Source organism: Trachypithecus francoisi, unplaced genomic scaffold, assembly GCF_009764315.1.
Source record: "Trachypithecus francoisi isolate TF-2019V2 unplaced genomic scaffold, Tfra_2.0 Lachesis_group12, whole genome shotgun sequence".
Taxonomy (NCBI): Eukaryota; Metazoa; Chordata; class Mammalia; order Primates; family Cercopithecidae; genus Trachypithecus; species Trachypithecus francoisi.
In genome coordinates this window covers 79,754,415-79,773,957 of record NW_022681457.1, presented here as the reverse complement: position 1 = coordinate 79,773,957, position 19,543 = coordinate 79,754,415, and the positions used below count along the sequence as shown (strand labels likewise).

The following is a 19,543-nucleotide window of genomic DNA, read 5'->3' as shown; positions in this document are numbered from 1 at the left end:
TTGGGAGGCTGAGGCGGACGGATCACTTCAGGTCAGGAGTTCAAGACCAGCCTGGCCAACATGGCAAAACCCCATCTCTACTAAAAATACAAAAATTAGCTGGGCATGGTGGTGGGCACCTGTAATCCCAGCTACTTGGGAGGCTGAGGCAGGAGAATGGCTTGAACCCGGGAGATAGAGGTGGCAGTGAGCCGAGATTGCGCCACTGCACTCCAGCCTGGGTGACGGAGTGAGACTCCATCTCAAAAACAAAAAAAGACTTCCTTCAGGAGCTCAAAGAGGTGAATGTGCCAGAAATTACATGAAGCATCCTCTAGCCAGGCTAGAGACTCATGTGAGGGGAACCTTGGAAAAATAGTTAGACCCAGATCCTGGAGCGTCTTCAATGCCAAGCTCAGCTTTGTGCTTACAGGTAGATCTTGCTGATGGTAAAAATTTTCCAATGCATTTTACACCCATGAGCACAAGGGCTTAGACTTTATCATTAAGATGGCAGGGAGTCATTGCTGGGCTTTAAGCAGGGGAGTAACAATCACATTTCTGTCTAGAAAGATTAGTGCAGGGAGCCGGGCAAGGTGGCTCATGCCTGCAATCCCACCACTTTGGGAGGCCAAGGCAGGCAGATCACCTGAGGTCAGGAGTTTGAGACCAGCCTGGCCAACATGACGAACCCCCGTCTCTACTGAAAATACAAAAATTACCTGGACATGGTGGTAGGTGCCTGTAATCCCAGCTACTCGGGAGGCTGAAGCAGGAGAATCGCTTGAATCCGGGAGGCGGAGGTTGCAGTGAGCCAAAATCGCACCACTGCGCTCCAGCCTGGGCAACAGACCGAGACTCCCTCTCAAAAAAAAGAAAGATTAGAGCAGGAACTGGATTGGAGATTGGGAGAAAGAGGGAGACCAGTTAGGAGGTTGTTTCAGTAGTGGGGAAGGATTATGGTAGCATAAAGCATGGAGTGGCAGCTGAAATGGAAAGGGCAGGATGAATTCCTTAGACACCTATAGCTAGAAAAAACTGGACTTGGTTACTGATTGGGTGTGGGGAAGTAAGGGAAATGAAGGATGACTTCTAGATTCCTGGTTTGGGCAAACAGGAAGGAGAGGAAGCAGGGTTTTTAGGAGAGGGTCAGTTCTGGGCATGGTGAGCTTGAGGTGCCAATGGAACATCCAAGTGGAGGTATCCAGAAGGCCATTGGATATGCCTAACTGGAGTTCACCAGATAAGTCTAACTGGAAGTTGCAATGTGGGAGTCTTTGGGGCCTTATAGATGCCAGCCACACCAATAGATTTGTTGAGCTTGCCCAGGGAGTAAGTGTAGAGTCAGAAGAGACCTAGGACAGAGCCCTGAGAAACACCCAAGTTTGAGGGTCTGGCAAGGGAAGAGGAACCTGCAAAGGTAATCAAGATGAAGTGTCCAAAATGGTAAGAAGATCAGTAGTAGAATGTGGTGTTTCAGAAGCCAAGGAAGGAAAGTGTTGAAGGCTTATGACGAATCAAGTGAAATGAGGCCTGAAAGAATCCACTGGATGTAGAAACAAGGAAGTTGTTGGTGACCTTTGCAAGTACAGTTTCAGTGGAGTGATGGGAGCAGAGGTCAAATTACAGCGGTTTGAGAAGCAGATGGGATTGAGGAAGTGAAGATTCGTGTAAGATACATTTTCAGAAAGCTTGGCTATTTAGAAGAAAAAAGAAGGCAATAGCCAGAAGGAAATGCAGGTTTTTATTCGGATGGGAGAAACGTTGGTGTGGATCCAGCAAGAGGGGAAAAGATAAAATTATAAGGGCAAGAAGATAACTGAGAATGGTGCCCCTGAAAAAAAGGCTTCACTGAAGTGTTAGTGAAGAAATTCACTTAGAAGGGTGGAGGAATATTTGTTTTGTGGCAGAAGGGAAGCATTATGTTGAGGTTAATTGGTAGGTTTGGTGACAGGAAGTTGAGGGAATTCTTCTTTGATGGTTTCCATTTTCTCTGTCAAATAAGAACATGATATCAGCCAGTGAGAGTGGGATTGGAGATAGTGTGCAAGATTGAAAAGAGCAGAGAAAGATTGAAATATCAGCAGTGGAGAGTGGCAGTGAGATGACTAAGGTAGCAAACAGATTTCTGGGCAGTTATGATGGCCCTGTTGAGGTCAGTGACCATCAGTTTTCAAGAGCAGCGGTCTGCAAGGTTGTGTAATATGCATTTTTCCCTCAACAACATTCAGCCACCTAGCGGTTAGTTTAATTGATCTAGGTTTGAGTTTTACTGGGCGGATAGATGGAAGGACAAAGGACAAGGAAGTTGAAGATTGTGGCAAAACAGTGATTGAAATGTAGGACTTTAGTATCTAAACTGGATAGGAGAGTGAAAAAGAATGTATGGACTAGAGGTCCCAGTGAAGTCAGAGAATCCATATCTGAGATCATTGAATGAGAAAGTTGTGATCGGCTGGGCGCGGTGGCTCAAGCCTGTAATCCCAGCACTTTGGGAGGCCGAGACGGGCGGATCACAAGGTCAGGAGATCGAGACCATCCTGGCTAACACGGTGAAACCCCGTCTCTACTAAAAAGATACAAAAAACTAGCCGGGCGAAGTGGCAGGTGCCTGTAGTCCCAGCTACTCCGGAGGCTGAGGCAGGAGAATGGCGTAAACCCGGGAGGCGGAGCTTGCAGTGAGCTGAGATCCGGCCACTGCACTCCAGCCTGGGAGACAGAGCCAGACTCCGTCTCAAAAAAAAAAAAAAAAAAAAAAGAGAAAGTTGTGATCAGAAAGTGGAAGAATGAAGTTTGAGTAGTTTCTGGTGATGACAAGGTCCAGGGTGTGGCCGTGGGAGTCAGGGGCCAAAGTGGAGTACAGGAGACAGTCAGGATGCTGACGTGGCCACTGAACTCCCCCTGGATGATAGGAAGACTTGAGGGGAGGGAAGGGAAGAGGATGCCTGTGAGCTAGGTACCAGTCTGTGATGGGTAGAGCAAGTTTTTCTGGAGTCTCTAGGTGACAGCATGAGGAGGGGCAAAGGCTGAGACAGCTAAATGGTATGACCCTTGAAGCAGTAAGGGCTTTTACAAGAAGGAGGTGGAATAAGGAACTGAGTTGGGCTTTGGCAAGGAGACATGAGGCCCCCTCCTAACTCTGAAATCCTGGGGGTGTAAGAGTCTAAACTGCTTCTACTAGGAGGGCCTTGCAGAGGGGAGCCCTGGGGTAGAGCCAGCTTTGGATGCAGGCTGGAGCTGGGCGGGTGACTGGAGAGGCTGAGAATGGAGGAGACTTAGCTGATTGGGAAGAAGAGTTTTCAAGAGCAGAGTAAAAAGGTTGGGAAGGGAAGGAAGGCTGGGAAATGGGTCAAGGAAGATGAAGCATAGAGCAGTGAAGGGGCGAGGAGAGTGTGATTGACCTCGCCAGTTACATGTTGTGGAGAGAGGATGAGAGATGATGAAGGTCTGTGGAGCGGGGTTGGAGGCAGAAGTGAGTCTGGGGAGAAGAAGAGTGGGGGCTGTGGGTAGGGATGAGGCAAGTGGGGAGAAGATGAAGGCAGAGGATTTCATAGGAAGGAGATGGGGGAAAGGAGTTCCTGTGGGGAGAGGATGGAGAAAATGGACAGATGTCGGGAAAAGATGGGGGCAGATTGGAGTCTACCAGGAAGTGATGGGTAGCAGCGATAGGGGTGTCTGTCAGGGTATGAGTGGGGAGCAGAAGAGGGTCCATGAGAAGGAAGTGACAAATTGAAGTGCATATGCCCCTGGGAGAGAAGTAAGGACACCTTGTTTGGAAGTTTGAGGAGATAATGTTTCTCTCTCCCTGTCTCTGAATGGAGAACTGAGAGTGAGGAGTCAGGGATGGGAGCCCAGGGAGAAGGCCTGTCTCATTCTGCATGTGAAACCTACAGGAATAGGAGACAGTGACTCGCTTGTTGTCTCCAAGGCCATCTAGGGACAGTGAGCCAGGCTGGCAACCCATGCCTTGGAGGCCTCTTGCATTCAGAAGGTGTCTTTTGATTTGCAGGGGGTTGGGGAAGCCCTCTGGGAAATTTTATTTAGAAACGAGACCTATTGACCTTTTGATTTTTAATACCTCCCCTTCGCTTGTTGCTAAGGACCTTTGGTTTAGCATGAGAGCTGGGGCTTTTGAGATTGTGTTTCCTTGCATGAAGAAGAACCATTTGGCCACTATAGAAATGATTTATGAATGAGTCCAGATTTATTAATCACCTCTGAAGATGGAGAGGAAATTAAAAACAAAGAGACCACTCTGGGCTGAAGACAAAGTAGTTCTGTCATCCTTGCAGAAGACGTTGCCAAGGTTAGAAGGCCACGAACAAACCAATTTGGACCGAGGTTCCTAATCTGGATTTTTAATTTTGCGTGCTTATTTTTCGCACCATTTTTCTCTCCGAGGTAAAATAATGACTATTTTAACTGGCTGCCACTTACAGAGAGATCCCAATAAGCATGGTGGCATACATATATTTTTCTCTGGCATTCCATGTGTGCTCCAGTTCTATGATCAAGCTGGTGAAGCTGACTTTTATGCATGCTGCATGCCATGATCAGTTGACTATAAATTAAATCCTCTTTTCCAAAAGCCATTTTCCATTAGTGCTAATTTGTTTGCTTCTCATTTCCACTGATCATTAGAGTCTCTGGTTGTGAGCACCAAATTGGAAATAATTTCTTTGACATTTCAAAAAAATTTCTCCCCTCCTTGAATGCCATTTGGCTGTAGCTAAATAACATTATGGTTTGCAGAAGAACAGTTCATTCCAATTACAATTTAACTGACCGTTCGTGGCACTGAATCCCTGTCCTTAGTGTCCAAAGATGACACCGCTGCTGACATTGCTATTTCCTGTCATAGCTGTAAAACACCCCATAGACTTTGCACTGGCCTTCTTGGATGGAGATTCTGCCACTCCGCACATGGCAGCTTTGGGAAGTTGGTAGTTTTATGGACCTGCATATCATGGACATTCAGATCTAACCATCTCAACAGGAGCTGGCTGATTTCTTCACACATTCACTCAGTGAGCCTTTATTCAACATCTATTTTGTGCCAGGCATTATGCCAGGCCCTAGGGACACAGAGACAGGGAAGACCAACTCCTGCCCTTGAGGAACTCACACTCTAGTGGGAAGGATGGGTAAGTTTTACAGCATAGTAGAGGAAGAGGTGGCATGGATGGGACCAGAACTGCAAACCCCTAGTTGTCCCAGGGAGTTTGCCAAAGGGCAAAAAGGAACCTGGCCATTCCTGATGGCAGAGCAACACTGAGATGCAGAGGGCCCTGGAAGGGCCTGGGGAGTTGAGAGTGCAAGGTTGTTGTAATGTGGAAGTGACTAAAGTTAGACTGGGCCCAAGTTTGTTTGTTTGTTTGTTTGTTTGTTTGTTGTTTTGAGACAGAGTCTCACTCTGTCTGTTACCCAGGCTGGAGGTCAATGGCACGGTCTCGGCTCACTGCAACCTTAGCCTCCCAGGTTCAAGTGATTCTCGCACCTCAGCCTCCCAAGTAGCTGGGACTACAGGTGCATGCCACCACACTCAGCTCATTTTTGTATTTTTAGTAGAGATGGGGTTTCACTATGTTGGCCAGGCTGGTCTTGAACTCCTGACCTCATGATCCACCCACTTCAGCCTCCTAAAGTGCTGGGATCATCGGCGTGAGCCACAGCACCCAGCTGGGGCCAAGTTTTGAAGGGCCCTGAGTGCCATATTGAGTTTAGACTTTATCTAGTAGGCCACAGTGAGCTAATGGAGAAATTTGGGAGTGAAGCAAGTAGGAAGGGTAGAAGCTTAAGGAAAAATTAGTTAGGGGATGGCTTTGTTTGTATATTTATTTGGGTTGGTGGGAATTGAGCAAGTGTTTAAGAGGAATCAGGGAAGATGGGAAGATTGAAGATGGGGCAGAATCTAGTGCACACGGAGAGGGTGGGTGCTGATATGATGATATTAAGAGGAGAGGGTTGTGCTTGTTGGCCCCTATATTCTCTGTGAAGTTGGAAGCAAAGTTATCCAGGCATCCTCCTTGATTCCTCCTGTCTTTCATCTGCCACAGCCAGTCAGTCACCAGGTCCTGTTTGTTCAAACTGTATGACATTTCTACTTCTCTCCAACCCTAATATCATCAGCATCTTTGGCAAGGCCATAGGAATGACTTCCTAAGTGGTGCCCCCCTCCAGCTTGCCCCCTTCCGATCCCCTATCTACACTACAGTCAAGATATTTGTAAAACAAAGTCTTTTCTTGTCCCTCTCGCTTTAACCCTTCAGGACCGGTTCATTGCCCTTGGAGTGTGAACCTTGCAGCCAGCATATGAGGCCCTTCATTCTCTGGCCTCTGCCTGATTTTCCAGCCTCACCTCCTGCTGCTTCCATCTTCACACTGTGCTCCAGCTATTCTGAGCAATCTCAATAATAAAAATAAGAGCTAAGTTTTACTGAGGTTTTTCGACATGTTAGATAGTTTATTGACCCTTATGAAACGTTACCACCTCGTCACAAGTCAGGAAACCGAAGCCTAAAGAGGTTAAGTAATTTGCCTAAGGTCACATAGCCAGGAAGTGGAAGATCATCCAAAACCACAGTCTGTGTTCCTAATCACTGTCTCTACTGCCTCCCACTTGCAATTCTTTGTGTCCTGCACTCCCACCTCTGAGCCATTGCAGATTTGATTCCCTCTACCTAAAAGACACTTTCCTCCCCTCTTCCATAGCTGCATATTGCTTTTCAGCCTGGATGACATCTCCTCTGGAAAGCCCTTCACTCCAGCCAGCACCCAAACCAAGGCCAGGTCAGGTGTCCCTCTCTCTCATTCTAGAGTGTCTTGTACCTACTCCGTCACAGCACTTGCCACACTATTGGAATTGAAATCACCTCTTTACAAGGCTCTGTGAACTTGCGGGCAGGGACTGTGTCTTTTTTACAGTTATCCCCAAAGGCCTAGGATAAGGCGTGGGACATACTTGTCACGATTTGTTGAATTTAGTGAGGTTGGAGGTGGGGCAGAGGGATTCCTAGTCATGTCTGAATGTCTTAATGAGGCAACTTACTGAGGACTTACAATATAATGTGACAATATAATGTGATACCGGAGACTCAAATAATGCAGGGAGGTAGCAGCCAGAGACTTAGGCAAACCAAGAGAAGATGCCATGGTGAAGAGGTGTCAAGCAAGAAAGCATTTTGAGTAAGAGGAATGGTCAATGATATTAGTTGTTGCAGTAAGAGGGACAAATGAGCAAAGTACTAAGACATCCTCACTGAACTGGGCAATTCAGTGGTTACCAGAGACGTTGGCTAACGGGATGGAAGGGAGGTGGCGGGGCAGAAGCCCAGCTGTGATGGGTTGAGGAGAGAATGGTCAGTGGGGAAACAGAAAAGAGTATGAACACTGTTTTTCAGAAGCTTTGCTGTGAAGTCAGAAAACCAGAGAGATGATGAAGAGAATGTGAGGTTGAGGTTTTTGTCTTCGTTTTTGCTTATTTTTGTTTAAAGATAGGCAAAACTTAGGCCAGGCACAGTGGGTGGCTCACGCCTATAATCCCAAAATCCCAGCACTTTGGGAGGCCAGGGTGGGAGGATTGCTTAAGGCTAGAGGTTCCAAACCAGCCTGGGCAACATAGTGAGGGTCCGTTTCTTTTTTTTTTTTTGAGATGGAGTCTCGCTCTGTTGCCCAGGCTGGAGTGCAGTGGCATAATCTCGGCTCACTGCAAGCTCCACCTCTTGGGTTCACGCCATTCTCCTGCCTCAGCCTCCTGCGTAGCTGGGACTACAGGCGTCTGCCACCACGCCCGGCTAATTTTTTGTATTTTTTAGTAGAGATGGGATTTCACCATGTTAGCCAAGATGGTCTCGATCTCCTGACCTCGTGATCCAACCGCCTTGGCCTCCCAAAGTGCTGGAATTACAGGTGTGAGCCACTGCTCCTGGCCGTGAGGCTCCGTTTCTAAAAAATTTTTTAAGTTAGCCAGGCATGGTGGTGTACACCTTTAGTCCTAGCTACTCAGGAGGCTGAGGCAGGAGGATCGCTTGAGCCCAGTAGTTCAAGACTGCACTGAGCTATGATGGTGCTGTGCACTTCAGCCTGGGTGACAGAGTGAGCCCTTATCTCGAATAAATACATTGATAAACAAATAAATAATAATAAAGATAGGTAAAAATCAAGGCTAACAAGAAAAATGCCTAAATAGAGGGGTTGAGGATACAAGGGAGGCAGGAGTAATGAGTAGAATGAGGGCCCTGAGGAGGCAGGGTGGATGGATGCAGAGCTCTGGTAGACGGCTAGAGGAGAGAAGAAGGATGGGTGTGAATAGAGATGATGAAAGAAGAGGAGTGTGACGGCATTCTTACCTAATGGCCTGTAACTTTCTTTGTTAAACCCAAAAGTAGGTCATCTGAGAACAGATGGAAGAAGTGGGAAGGTAAGGAGCTTGGAATTGTAGACTTCACAGGTGGGATGGTGCTAGCCAGTCACAGATTTGGGGTATGGGTCTTGGGTGTGAAAGCTGCATTGGTTGGAGGTGAAAGCTGGAGGTCTCTGGAGTCTGCATTCCATGTCTGTCCTCTGTGCGCCGACAGAACCTGGGATATATCCCATCAAAGCGCTCTCCACTGTTCGTTAAAATCACCTTTTTGCTTGTCTCTCTGCCCTGCCAGTCTGTAAGCACCCGAGGGCAAGGTCTATGTTTGTCATGTTAGCTGATCCCAAGCCCAGTGCTTGGCTCAGAGTTGGCACCTGGGAATCTGTTTAATTAATTAATGTGCAGAGCTAAGGAAATTAAAGTGCGCATTCTGAGCACAGTGTGTTGGATGTCAGTTTAAATAACACTTATTGAGTGCCCGTGATTTGCCAGAGACCATGCTAGCCACCCAAATTACAAAGGTGGAGCACATTGATGTTGAAATTGCCTAGTGGCTCTTGAGTAAACAGGAAGGCTTACGTGTCGAAGTCATTGATCAGCACTGAGGCAAGGTAGAAAGGGAAAGACAGACGGCCTGACCTCAGGGGAGGAGGAAGGGTTCAGGAACGGTAGTAGGGATTTAGAGAATGGTGTTTGTGGTGTAGGATAGTGGGCAGCCCCCTTCCTGATTTAGAAGCAGCAGCATGGGTTGAGGCAAGGGGTGGGGTGGGGTGGCAGGTTTCACTTGGGGCTGAATTTAGATGGAAATTCTTTGGCCTGAAATGTTTGAAATTTTATCCTCAGGTAGTAAGGAACCATTGAAGAGTTTGAAGCAGGGTAATCTGTCAGATTTGTACTTTTAAAAATCTCACATCAAAGCCTGGCCTAGTGGCTCACACCTGTAATCCCAATACTTTGGGAGGCTGAGGCAGAAGGATTGCTTGAGCCCAGGAGTTTGACACCAGCCTGGGCAACAAAGCAAGACCCCACCTCTACAAAAAATAAACAAATATAAAAATTAGGTGGGCATGGTGGCATGCACCTGTAGTCCCAGCTACTCAGGAGGCTGAGGTGGGAGGATCACTCGAGCCCAGGAGGTTGAGGCTGCAGTGAGTTATGATCATGCCACTGCATTCCAGCCTGGGTGACAGAGCAAGGCCCTGTCTCAAAAAAAATAAAATAAAAATAAAAAGACTCACATCACCGTGGAGTTTAGGCTGGGACAAGCCTGAAGACCGGTAGGAGGCTGTTGCAGTAATCCATATAAGGAACAGTGGTGTGAAACTGAAATAGTGGCAGTGGAGGTGAAGATAGATAGACTGATCTCAGGGAGATTTAGGACATATAATTGGCAGGAGCTGGCAACAGTTCAGATGAGGGCAAGGGAGAGGAATAAGTCAAAGACAACTTTTGGCTGGCTAGGAGGGTGGTGACCCAAGCACTGAAATAGGACCAACGCAGGGCAAGGGGCAGGTGTGAGTTGATGAGCTCAGTTTGGGACCTGTTGACTTGAGGAGCCTGTGACACATACCAATGAAGAGTCTGCCAGTCACTTAAGTACATAAAGAGATCTGGAACTCAGTTGGGAGGCCCAGACTGAGGAGACGGATTTGAGAGTCGTGTGCCTATAGATGTAATTTGAAGTGACGGGGTGAATGAGGTCATCCAGGGATTACAAAGCATGAGAAGAGAACTGAGAATGGGAAAACGACCTGCAAAGGCAGTATCCTGCAAAGGCGACTGAGGATTCAGAGAGTCTGGAGTAGAACCAGGGGAGACTGGGGTCAGGGAAAGAGTTCTGAGAAGAGTCAGAGTCATTCACAATCCATCAGAGACCGAGCACGGTGGGACGGTGAGCTAACCACTACATTTGACAACAGGAGATTATTGGTGACACCTTGGAGCACAGAGGAGAACAGGATCCATGCCCTTAGCTTAGTGGGGGAAACCCTGGACTTTGGAGTTATATACAGATCTCATTCCTATCCCTATTTAGCTTTGAGACCTTCAATAAATGAGCAAACCCTTCTAAACCTTAGTTTCTTCGTCTGAAAACTGTGGATAATGATGACCTCCTGAGGATCTTAAGAGGATTAAAACAAAGAATATAGGCCGGGTGTGGTGGCTCACACCTGTAATTCCAGCAGTTTGGGAGGCCAAGGTGGGAAGATAGCTTGAGGCCAGGAGTTTGAGATCAGCCTAGGCAACACAGAGAGACCCTATCTCTATAAACAAAAACAACCACAGAGAGAGAGAGAGAAAGAGAGAGAGTATGGTGTATGGATAGCTCTTAATCAACACTCAAAAAATGTCAGTTTCTTCTCCCTGCCTTCATTCCGTCTCCCTTCACCAGGAAAGACAGCTAACATCCCTTTTTCCTTAGCAGTCAACAAGCTTAGATACAAAATTTATCCCAGCAACTGACTCTTGAAATTGACACATTTTGCTCTTTTTTCCATTGTTTTCATTTTATTAATTATTTTTTAAAATGGGGCCGGGCGTGGTGGCTCAAGCCTGTAATCCCAGCACTTTGGGAGGCCGAGGCGGGCGGATCACGAGGTCAGGAGATCGAGACCATCCTGGCTAACACAGTGAAACCCCGTCTCTACTAAAAAAATACAAAAAACTAGCCGGGCGAGGTGGCGGGCGCCTGTAGTCCCAGCTACTCGGGAGGCTGAGGCAGGAGAATGGCATAAACTCGGGAGGCGGAGCTTGCAGTGAGCTGAGATCCGGCCACTGCACTCCAGCCTGGGCGACAGATCGAGACTCCGTCTCAAAAAAAAAAAAAAAATGGTAGTTAATGGGTCTTTTTTTTTTTTACCCTCATCAAGCTTACTATTAAAGAAAAGTTGAGATAAATAATACATGGCTGGAGGCTCTTAACTAAATATACTTAATGTCTTTTATCTCCCCCTACTTCTCAAAAACCTCAGTGACATAACCCCGCTGAAGAAATACAAAAAGGCATTCAGTCACAAAAGTTCACAGAAGGAGGCAACAGGAGATGAAAGAATTCAGCAAATATTTGGAAGGTAGAAGGCAGGTGCAGGGAGGTTAACCGACTTGAAGCAGAGGAAATTGCAAGCAAGTGCCAAAAAGAGGAGCTTACCAGCAAGAAACCAGCCAATTCAGCCAGTTTGAGCTCTAAGAGGCTTAATGATTGAAAGCACAAATTACCACCGAAGGTCAGAAATGAGGTATGGAGCCCAACCTAGGGGAATTCACTGACCTCTGTGTGCAGAGCACTTCGCCTGCACTCCAGACCCTCAACCGCCAAGAAAGAAATGACTCTAAACTCTCTTGCTGCATGAAGAGGAAGGAAGTTGGACTCTGTAGGCCTCCTTGCACAGGGACCTCAGGCAGAGTTTGAAGGGCAGGAATGAGACATAGAGTGGAAAACTGATCAGCAGAGGGAAGGTCTACACACAGCATTGCGTGAGCCCTTCCCCCACCTGACTCCCAACATGCCACGGCGAGGTGTCTGTAATAGCACCCCTACTCTCTCACCCTCCCTGGGAAAGTAGGAAAGTCTTCTCCAGAGACCCTGATATCTCTATGAGGGTGTTAAAAAAAACCCTCCACTGTCTGACATTTATGAATTCCCCAGTGAGAAGACTAGTTGCCTAATAAATATCCAAACACTGAAGGATACAGTGATTTAAAGAGCCCACCAAGGGCTTACTATAGTAAATGAAAAAAGACCTTCCCCAAAGCATATCATCATACAACTTCAGAAAGATTTCAAAATCATCAGGAGTGAAAAAAAATAGACAAAGGCACAGGAATCAGAATGACATCACATTTCTCATTAACAACAGCAACTGGGGAGGGTGAACCTGAGGGAAGCTTTTATTTATTTATGTATTTATTTTGAGACACAGTCTCGTTCTGTTGCCCAGGCTGGGGTGCAGTGGTGGGATCACAGATCACTATAGCCCCAACATCCTGGTCTCATTCGATCCTCCCACCTCAGCCACCTTAGCCTCCCAAGTAGCTGAAAGTACAAGTGTGTGCCACTGTACCAGGCTAATTTGGGGGTGGAGGGATGGAGGTCTCACTGTGTTGCCCAGGCTGGTCTCAAACTCCTGGGCTCAAGTGATCCTCCTGCCTCAGCCTCCCAACATACTGGAATTATAGACATGAGCCACCACATCTGGCTAGATAGCTTTTTTTTTTGGAGACAGAGTCTCACTCTGTCACCAGGCTAGAGTGCCAGAGAGTACAGTGGCACAATCTGGCTCACTGCAACTTCCACCTCCCGGGTTCAAGCGATTCTCCTGCCTCAGCCTCCCAAATAGCTGGGACTACAGTTGCGTGCCACCACGTCTGGCTAATTTTTGTATTTTTAGTAGAGATGGGGTTTCACCATGTTGGCCAGGATGGTCTCAATCTCTTGACCTCATGATCTGCCCACCTCAGCCTCCCAAAGTGCTGGGATTACAGGCGTGAGCTACCGCACCCAGACCAGATAGCTTATTTCTTATACGGAGTTATATACCCAGCCAATCCAACATGTGGTCAAAAATGATATTTTTAGACCTTCCAGGACAAAACAAGGGAGTACACAAAGAAGGAAGAAGATGTGAGAGCCAGGAAATGGGCATCCATCAAAAAACTCGGCAAGAGGCAATCCCAGGACGACATTTACATACCAGCCTTAGTGAGCAACCAGTCTAAACTATAGTAGAAAGAGATCTGTGGGACAGAGGTTTCCAGGAAAAGATGGAATTAATCAGTTACGAATTGAACGTTTGGAAGAATAATCACTACATATTTGGAACATTTGGAAGAAAATAGCCCTTGGTACTTCAAACCAAACAATAGAAAAAACGAAATGACAATTATTAACTCCAGATAAAACCAAACTGTAAGAAAAAAATGTAATAGTAGTTTGCTACTTGAGTGAAGAGTTTATTTACTTGATCAATCATGTTAATATGCCGGGCGTGGCGGCTCACACCTGTAATCCCAGCACTTTGGGAGACCGAGGCAGGCAGATCACTTGAGCTCAGGATTTTGAGACCAGCCTGGCCAGCACAGCAAAATCCTATCTCTACTAAAAATACAAAAATTAGCCAGGCGTGGTGACACATGCCTGTAAACCCAGCTACTCAGGAGTCTGAGGCAGGAGCATCGCAGGAACCTGGGAGGCAGAGCCTGCAGTGAGCCGAGATCATGCCATTGCACTCCAGCCTAGGTGACAGAGTGAGACTGCATCTCATAAAATAGTAATCATAATAATGAAAACACTATTGATTTAACTGTAAAGTATGGGAAATTATGTTGGAGGATAGAAAGAGAAAAAATGGGAGTTAGAGTGGAGCAATCAAACTGATTCCTCTGCTGGGCAAGGTGGCATGCACCTGTAGCCCCAGCTACTCAGGAGGCTGAGGCAGGAGGACTGCTTGAGGCCAGAAGTTTGAGGCTGCATGCAGTATGCTATGATCATACCTGTGAATAGCCACCGCACTCCAGGCCGGGCAACATAGTGAGACCCCATCTCAGAAAAAAAAAAAAATGAAGACCTAATTCCTCAACTGCCAGAATGATAAATACATAAATATTACCTAAGGTTGATACATCGAATGATAGCAGTGTATTAGTTTGCTAGAGCTGCCATAACAAAGTGTTATAGACTAGATAACTTAAATGACAGAAATTCATCATCTCACAGTTCTGGAGGCCGGAAAGCTGAGATCAAGTTGTCACAGGGTTGATTTTCTCTGAGGCCTCTTTCCTTGGCTTGCAGATGGCCATCTTTTCCCTGTGTCTTCACCTGGTTTTCCCTCTGTGTGTCTGTATCCTAATCACCTCTTCTTATAAGGACACCAGTCATATTGGATAAGGGCCCACCCTAATGACATAGTTTAAGCCTAATTTCCTCTTTAAAGACCGTAGCTGCAGTTACAACCACAGCCTGAGGTACTGGTGGTTAGGACTTCAACATAGGAATTTGGGGGAAACACAGGTCAGCCCATAACAAGTAGTATAAGCTCGTTATTTGGAAATACAAGGGTAAACAGCAGAAGAAATAGCCAAAAGAGTTTAAAGTGGCCTCTGTGAGGAGACTGGAGGGAAGCAAGGGGTGAGGCAGGTGCTATTACTATTTGATTTTTTTCAAAATAGCAAGTGGCGGAGCTGAGCCTTGAACCCAGTCTGACTCCACATCTCATGTTCTTCCACTCTCCCCCAAGCGTAGGAGCTCCTCCAGGGCCCTGCAGTGCCGTATTCATCTCTGCGTCTCCCATGGTACCTTACACAGAGCCACGTGATGGGCCTTCAGCACATACATAAGATTTATAGCTGCATCACAGTGACTTTTAAAGCTGCCATTTGTTGATGCTTCTTTTCCTGTCTTCAAAGAAGATAGGGGAGACTGAGGTCCAAGGAAACATGGAGGAGCCGTAATGTGGAGTGCCCTGCTTAGAGTTCCCTGCCCTTGGTGTCCTGGAATCGCTGGGTGCATCTCTAATAGCACACTGAGTTTTGATACTAGAAAGCGTCCATTTAAGGCAGGGTAGGGGTACAGAATGCTTTGCTGCCTGATAAAGCTAGTGGTGGTGTCTCAACCCCACCTCCCTGGGGTCTAGAACAGATATTCACCCCATTTTCTTGATGTCAGTTTGGCCGTTGAAGGCAGCCAGAGCCTCCCTAAGTTACTCTCAGACTTAGGACTGCAATGGCATTCACGGTGATTGATGCATGATCCCAGGAGGGGGTTTGTTCATTTTTGTGTTTAGGTTGGTCTGCAGTCATTCACCTGGTTCTTCAGTCCAGCTAGATTTCGTGGTTGTCTCCATCCCAGAGGCTGCGTGGACGCCCTTCTGGAAGCACACATCCCATGTCCTCTGGGGAGCAGTAGAGGTTGGTGTGTATGTATGTCTGTCTCCGCATGCCTCAGATTATTGCTTCCTAATAAAATTCTGATAGCTGGGCCCCATCAATATCTCAAATACATGTGAGGAAACGTTAATTTAGAATCAATTTTAGGATGTTTCAGACTGTAAAGTCCTTTTAACTAGATCTCTGGCGAAGATGTAGAAGCACTTTATGGGACTGTAAATTTCATGTTGAACGGTCTTCGTGAAATACACATCTCTCCTACACACAAGCTGTTCTCTCCGTATCAATCATGGCCCCTGCAAGTCATGTTTCACAAATATTCTGTAAATCACAGAAAACCCCATGATAATGTGAAATATGACTTTCACTTGTCTGTTAGACAAAAGAATCGCACATGCCTCCTTCCCATCAGCACTAACATTTGTTATGGATAATAACACTTTCAATCACAACTATTTTTGGAAAACGGGTTTATCTTAAACCTTCCCTCCCCCACTGAAAACACTCTCCCAAGGACACAGACTCCTACAAACCACAGCCCATTAATCCAACTATGGAATGGGAACTTTTTCTTCCCACTAACTTTTTTTAAAGTTGTTTTTAAGAGTTAGTGTAAAAGCCCGAGGTACAAGGTTAAGGAGCACTTTAACTTAGGTGATTGGCGTAAGAGGGAGGCCATGTCTCTCAAGACCTCAAGCCTCTGACCCTGTATGAAGTAAGCCACAAGAGAGGCCCAGATTTTGTTTTTTTGGTTTTGTTTTGTTTTGTTTTTTGTTTTTTGGGTTTTTTAAAACAGAGTCTTACTCTGTCGCCCAGGCTGGAGTGCAGTGGCGCAATCTCGGCTCACTGCAACCTCTGCCTCCCAGGTTCAAGCGATTTCTGCTGCTTCAGCCTCCCAAGTAACTGGGATTACAGGTGCCCGCCACCACGCCCGGCTAATTTTTTGTATTTTTAGTAGAGACAGGGTTTCGCCATGTTGGCCAGGCTGATCTCAAACTCCTGACTTCAGGTGATCTGCCCTCCTGGGCCTTCCAAAGTGTTGGAATTACAGGCATGAATCACCACGCCCAGCCTTAGCAAGCACTTTTATCTCAGCTGGATACTGTGGTCTTTTAGTTGCTGGCATCAGTAGAGAAGCCAAAGAGCTAAAATTGAAGTTCTTAAAAAGCAGATTTCTTAATCCCATTACAGTCCAGCTAGAGCCTCCCTGTTCAAGCAGCAGATGACCAGTCCTAGAGTATATTTTGCACATAACTACACCCATGTGCATGATAGAGCCACACCCTACCTTCAGTTGATTGCTAGAAAAATAATGGAGTTGCATGATTCTAAACATTCCGGTAAACTGTCTGTTTTCTCTCCCTCTGTAGCCAACTTCAGGACTGATTGATCATGACTTCTATAAAGGAGCAGGCAGCAATTAGCAGGCTCTTAAGTTTTTTACAGGAGTGGGACAATGCTGGCAAAGTCACAAGGAGTCACATCCTTGACAAGTTTATTGAAACCAACCAAGGCAAGACTGCCCCTGAACTGGAGCAGGAGTTTTCCCAGGGAGCCAGTTTGTTCCTGGTACGCTTGACCACCTCGCTTAGAATCACGTATCCTTTGCCGAACAGAAAAAAAAAAAAATTAGGCACCGGGTACAGTGGCTCACGCCTGTAATCCCAGCACTTTGGGAGACCGAGGTGGGCAGATCACAAGGTCAGGAGTTCGAGACCAGCCTAACCAACATGGTGAAACCCTGTCTCTGCTAAAAATACAAAAATTAGCTGGGCATGGTGGCAGTTGCCTATAATCCCAGCTAATCAAGAGGCTGAGGCAGGAGAATCACTTGAACCCGGGAGGCAGAGGTCACAGTGAGCCGAGATCACACCACTGCCTTCCAGCCTGGGCGACAGAGTGAGACTCTGTTTCAAAAAAAAAAAAAAATTAGGCAACCTTCAAAATGAAAAGGAGAGGAGATTGTCAAAGGAGTTTTCTCTTGATTCTAATATTTTAGAACAGGACATCTGGTGTTTTTAAAAAGGTGATAAAAAAAAATCCTTAGAGTCAAGACCTCTCTCAGCTTCCTGTCTTCCCAACCTACGATTGTATCTTCTTTCTCACCCCTAACCTCTTTTGCTACCATCAGAGTTGAAATAGGTATACCTTCTGTCTAGGGCTAATCCTCTATTTGTACTGCACTTGAACCCCTTCCTATTTCCTTATTCTTTCTCTCCTATAGCTTTCACCTTTGCCTCATAACCAGCATTTTTTCAGCATGCATATATGCTGAAATATCTTCTACTTTGAAAAATAAAATTGAATCCCTGTTTCAAATCTATATTCCACCCAGCCCCAGTTTCTGCCCTTCATGGTGAAGCTTCTTTTTTTGTTTGTTTGTTTGTTTGTTTGAAACAGAGTCTCTCTCTGTGGCCCAGGCTGGAGTGCAATGGCTCAATCTCAGCTCACCACAACCTCCGCCTCCCCAGTTCAAGCGATTCTCCTGCCTCAGCCTCCCGAGTAGCTGAGACTACAGCCGTGTACCACCACACCTGGCTAATTTTTGTATTTTTAGTAGAGACAGGGTTTCACCATGTTGGCCAGGCTGGTCTCAACCTCCCAACCTCAAAGTGCTAGGAGTACAGGCATGAGCCACCGCACCCAATGAAGCCTCTTGAAAAGATTGCTGAGGGGCTGGGCGCGGTGACTCACACCTGTAACCCCAACACTTTGCAAGGTGAAGGTGGGCGATCACCTGAGGTCAGGAGTTTGAGACCAGCGTGGCCAACATGGGAAACCCTGTCTCTACTACAAATACAAAACTTAGCAGGGCGTGGTGGCACACGCCTGTAATCCCAGCTACCCAGGAGGCTGAGGCAGGAGAATCATTTGAACCTGGGAGGCGGAGTTTGCAGTAAGCCAAGATCACGCCATTGCACTCCAGCGTGGGTCGCAGAGACAGACTCCATCTCAAAACATTTTTTAAAAATTACAAAAATGGGCCGGGCGCGGTGGCTCAAGCCTGTAATCCCAGCACTTTGGGAGGCCGAGACGGGCGGATCACGAGGTCAGGAGATCGAGACCCTCCTGGCTAATACAGTGAAACCCCGTCTCTACTAAAAATACAAAAACTAGCCGGGCGAGGTGGCGGGCGCCTGTAGTCCCAGCTACTCGGGAGGCTGAGGCAGGAGAATGGCGTAAACCCGGGAGGCGGAGCTTGCAGTGAGCTGAGATCCGGCCACTGCACTCCAGCCTGGGCGACAGAGCGAGACTCCGCCTCAAAAAAAAAAAAAAAAAAAAAAAAAAAATTACAAAAATGGCCGGGCGCAGTGGCTCAAGCCTGTAATCCCAGCACTTTGGGAGGCCGAGGCGGGCGGATCACAAGGTCAGGAGATCAAGACCATCCTGGCTAACACGGTGAAACCCCGTCTCTACTAAAAATACAAAAACTAGCCGGCGAGGTGGCGGGTGCCTGTAGTCCCAGCTACTCGGGAGGCTGAGGCAGGAGAATGGCGTGAACCCGGAGGCGGAGCTTGCAGTGAGCTGAGATCTGGCCAGTGCACTCCAGCTTGGGTGAGACAGAGCAAGACTCCGTCTCAAAAAAAATAAAAAATTAAAAAAATAAAAATTACAAAAATACAGGTTGTTGAATCTCTCTGTCTCCACTTCCTCTCCTCCCTTTTCTCCACTCACTGCCATCTGACTTCCGTGCCTCCCACTCTACTGATGCAGGTCTTGCTAAGATTACCCACGTTTTTCCAGTTGCAAAACCCAGGGACTGCATCCTCAGTCCTTTTATGTGACCTCTCAGTGGCATTTGTCAGTCAACCTTTCCCACTTCTCAAAACACTCCTGGTTTCTGTGATACTGATTATCTTAGTTTCTATGCATTTCCCGCCCTTCTTCAGCCACCCCTTAAATGCTGTTCCTTGGGATTCCTTTGTCATCCCTCTTCTGTACTCACTCTCAGATTCTCCCTGAGGGACTAGCTCATTGTCAAGATTCAACACCACTCTTGTATGAGGGCTTTCAAATAAGTATCCCTGCCCAAATTTCTCTCTTGAATCAGAGTTCCATACCTATATATCCAACTATTCCATACCCATATATCCATCTTCACTCATATGCCACAAGATGAGTGTCACATATCTGGCTTAGTAAACTAGGGGAATAGAGTGCCATTATGTGGAAGAGAACATAAGAAGAGGAGTAAGTCTGAGGGTAGATAAGCTTGTTTTGGGACATGTTGAGTTTGAGATGTCTGTGCTCAGGATCCCTGGAGGCAGGTCAAGGCTAAAGACAGATCTGGTCATCATCAAGGTGATACTTGAAGTTATAGGT

At 46.7% G+C, this 19,543-nt stretch overlaps 1 protein-coding gene across 6 annotated transcripts in view; it reads left to right on the top strand.

Moving 5' to 3' along the window:
- ARMH1 (armadillo like helical domain containing 1) overlaps window positions 1–19,543 on the top strand; it is a 55,896-nt gene that overhangs the window by 1,085 nt on the left and 35,268 nt on the right. For all 6 annotated transcript variants that reach the window (XM_033226682.1, XM_033226683.1, XM_033226686.1 and 3 more), the window contains exons 2-3: window positions 15,118–15,241; window positions 16,591–16,818. In XM_033226682.1, coding sequence (XP_033082573.1) covers window positions 16,613–16,818 — 206 coding nt within the window. In that variant the 5' untranslated portion in view covers window positions 15,118–15,241; window positions 16,591–16,612. The remainder of the gene's footprint in view (window positions 1–15,117; window positions 15,242–16,590; window positions 16,819–19,543) is intronic.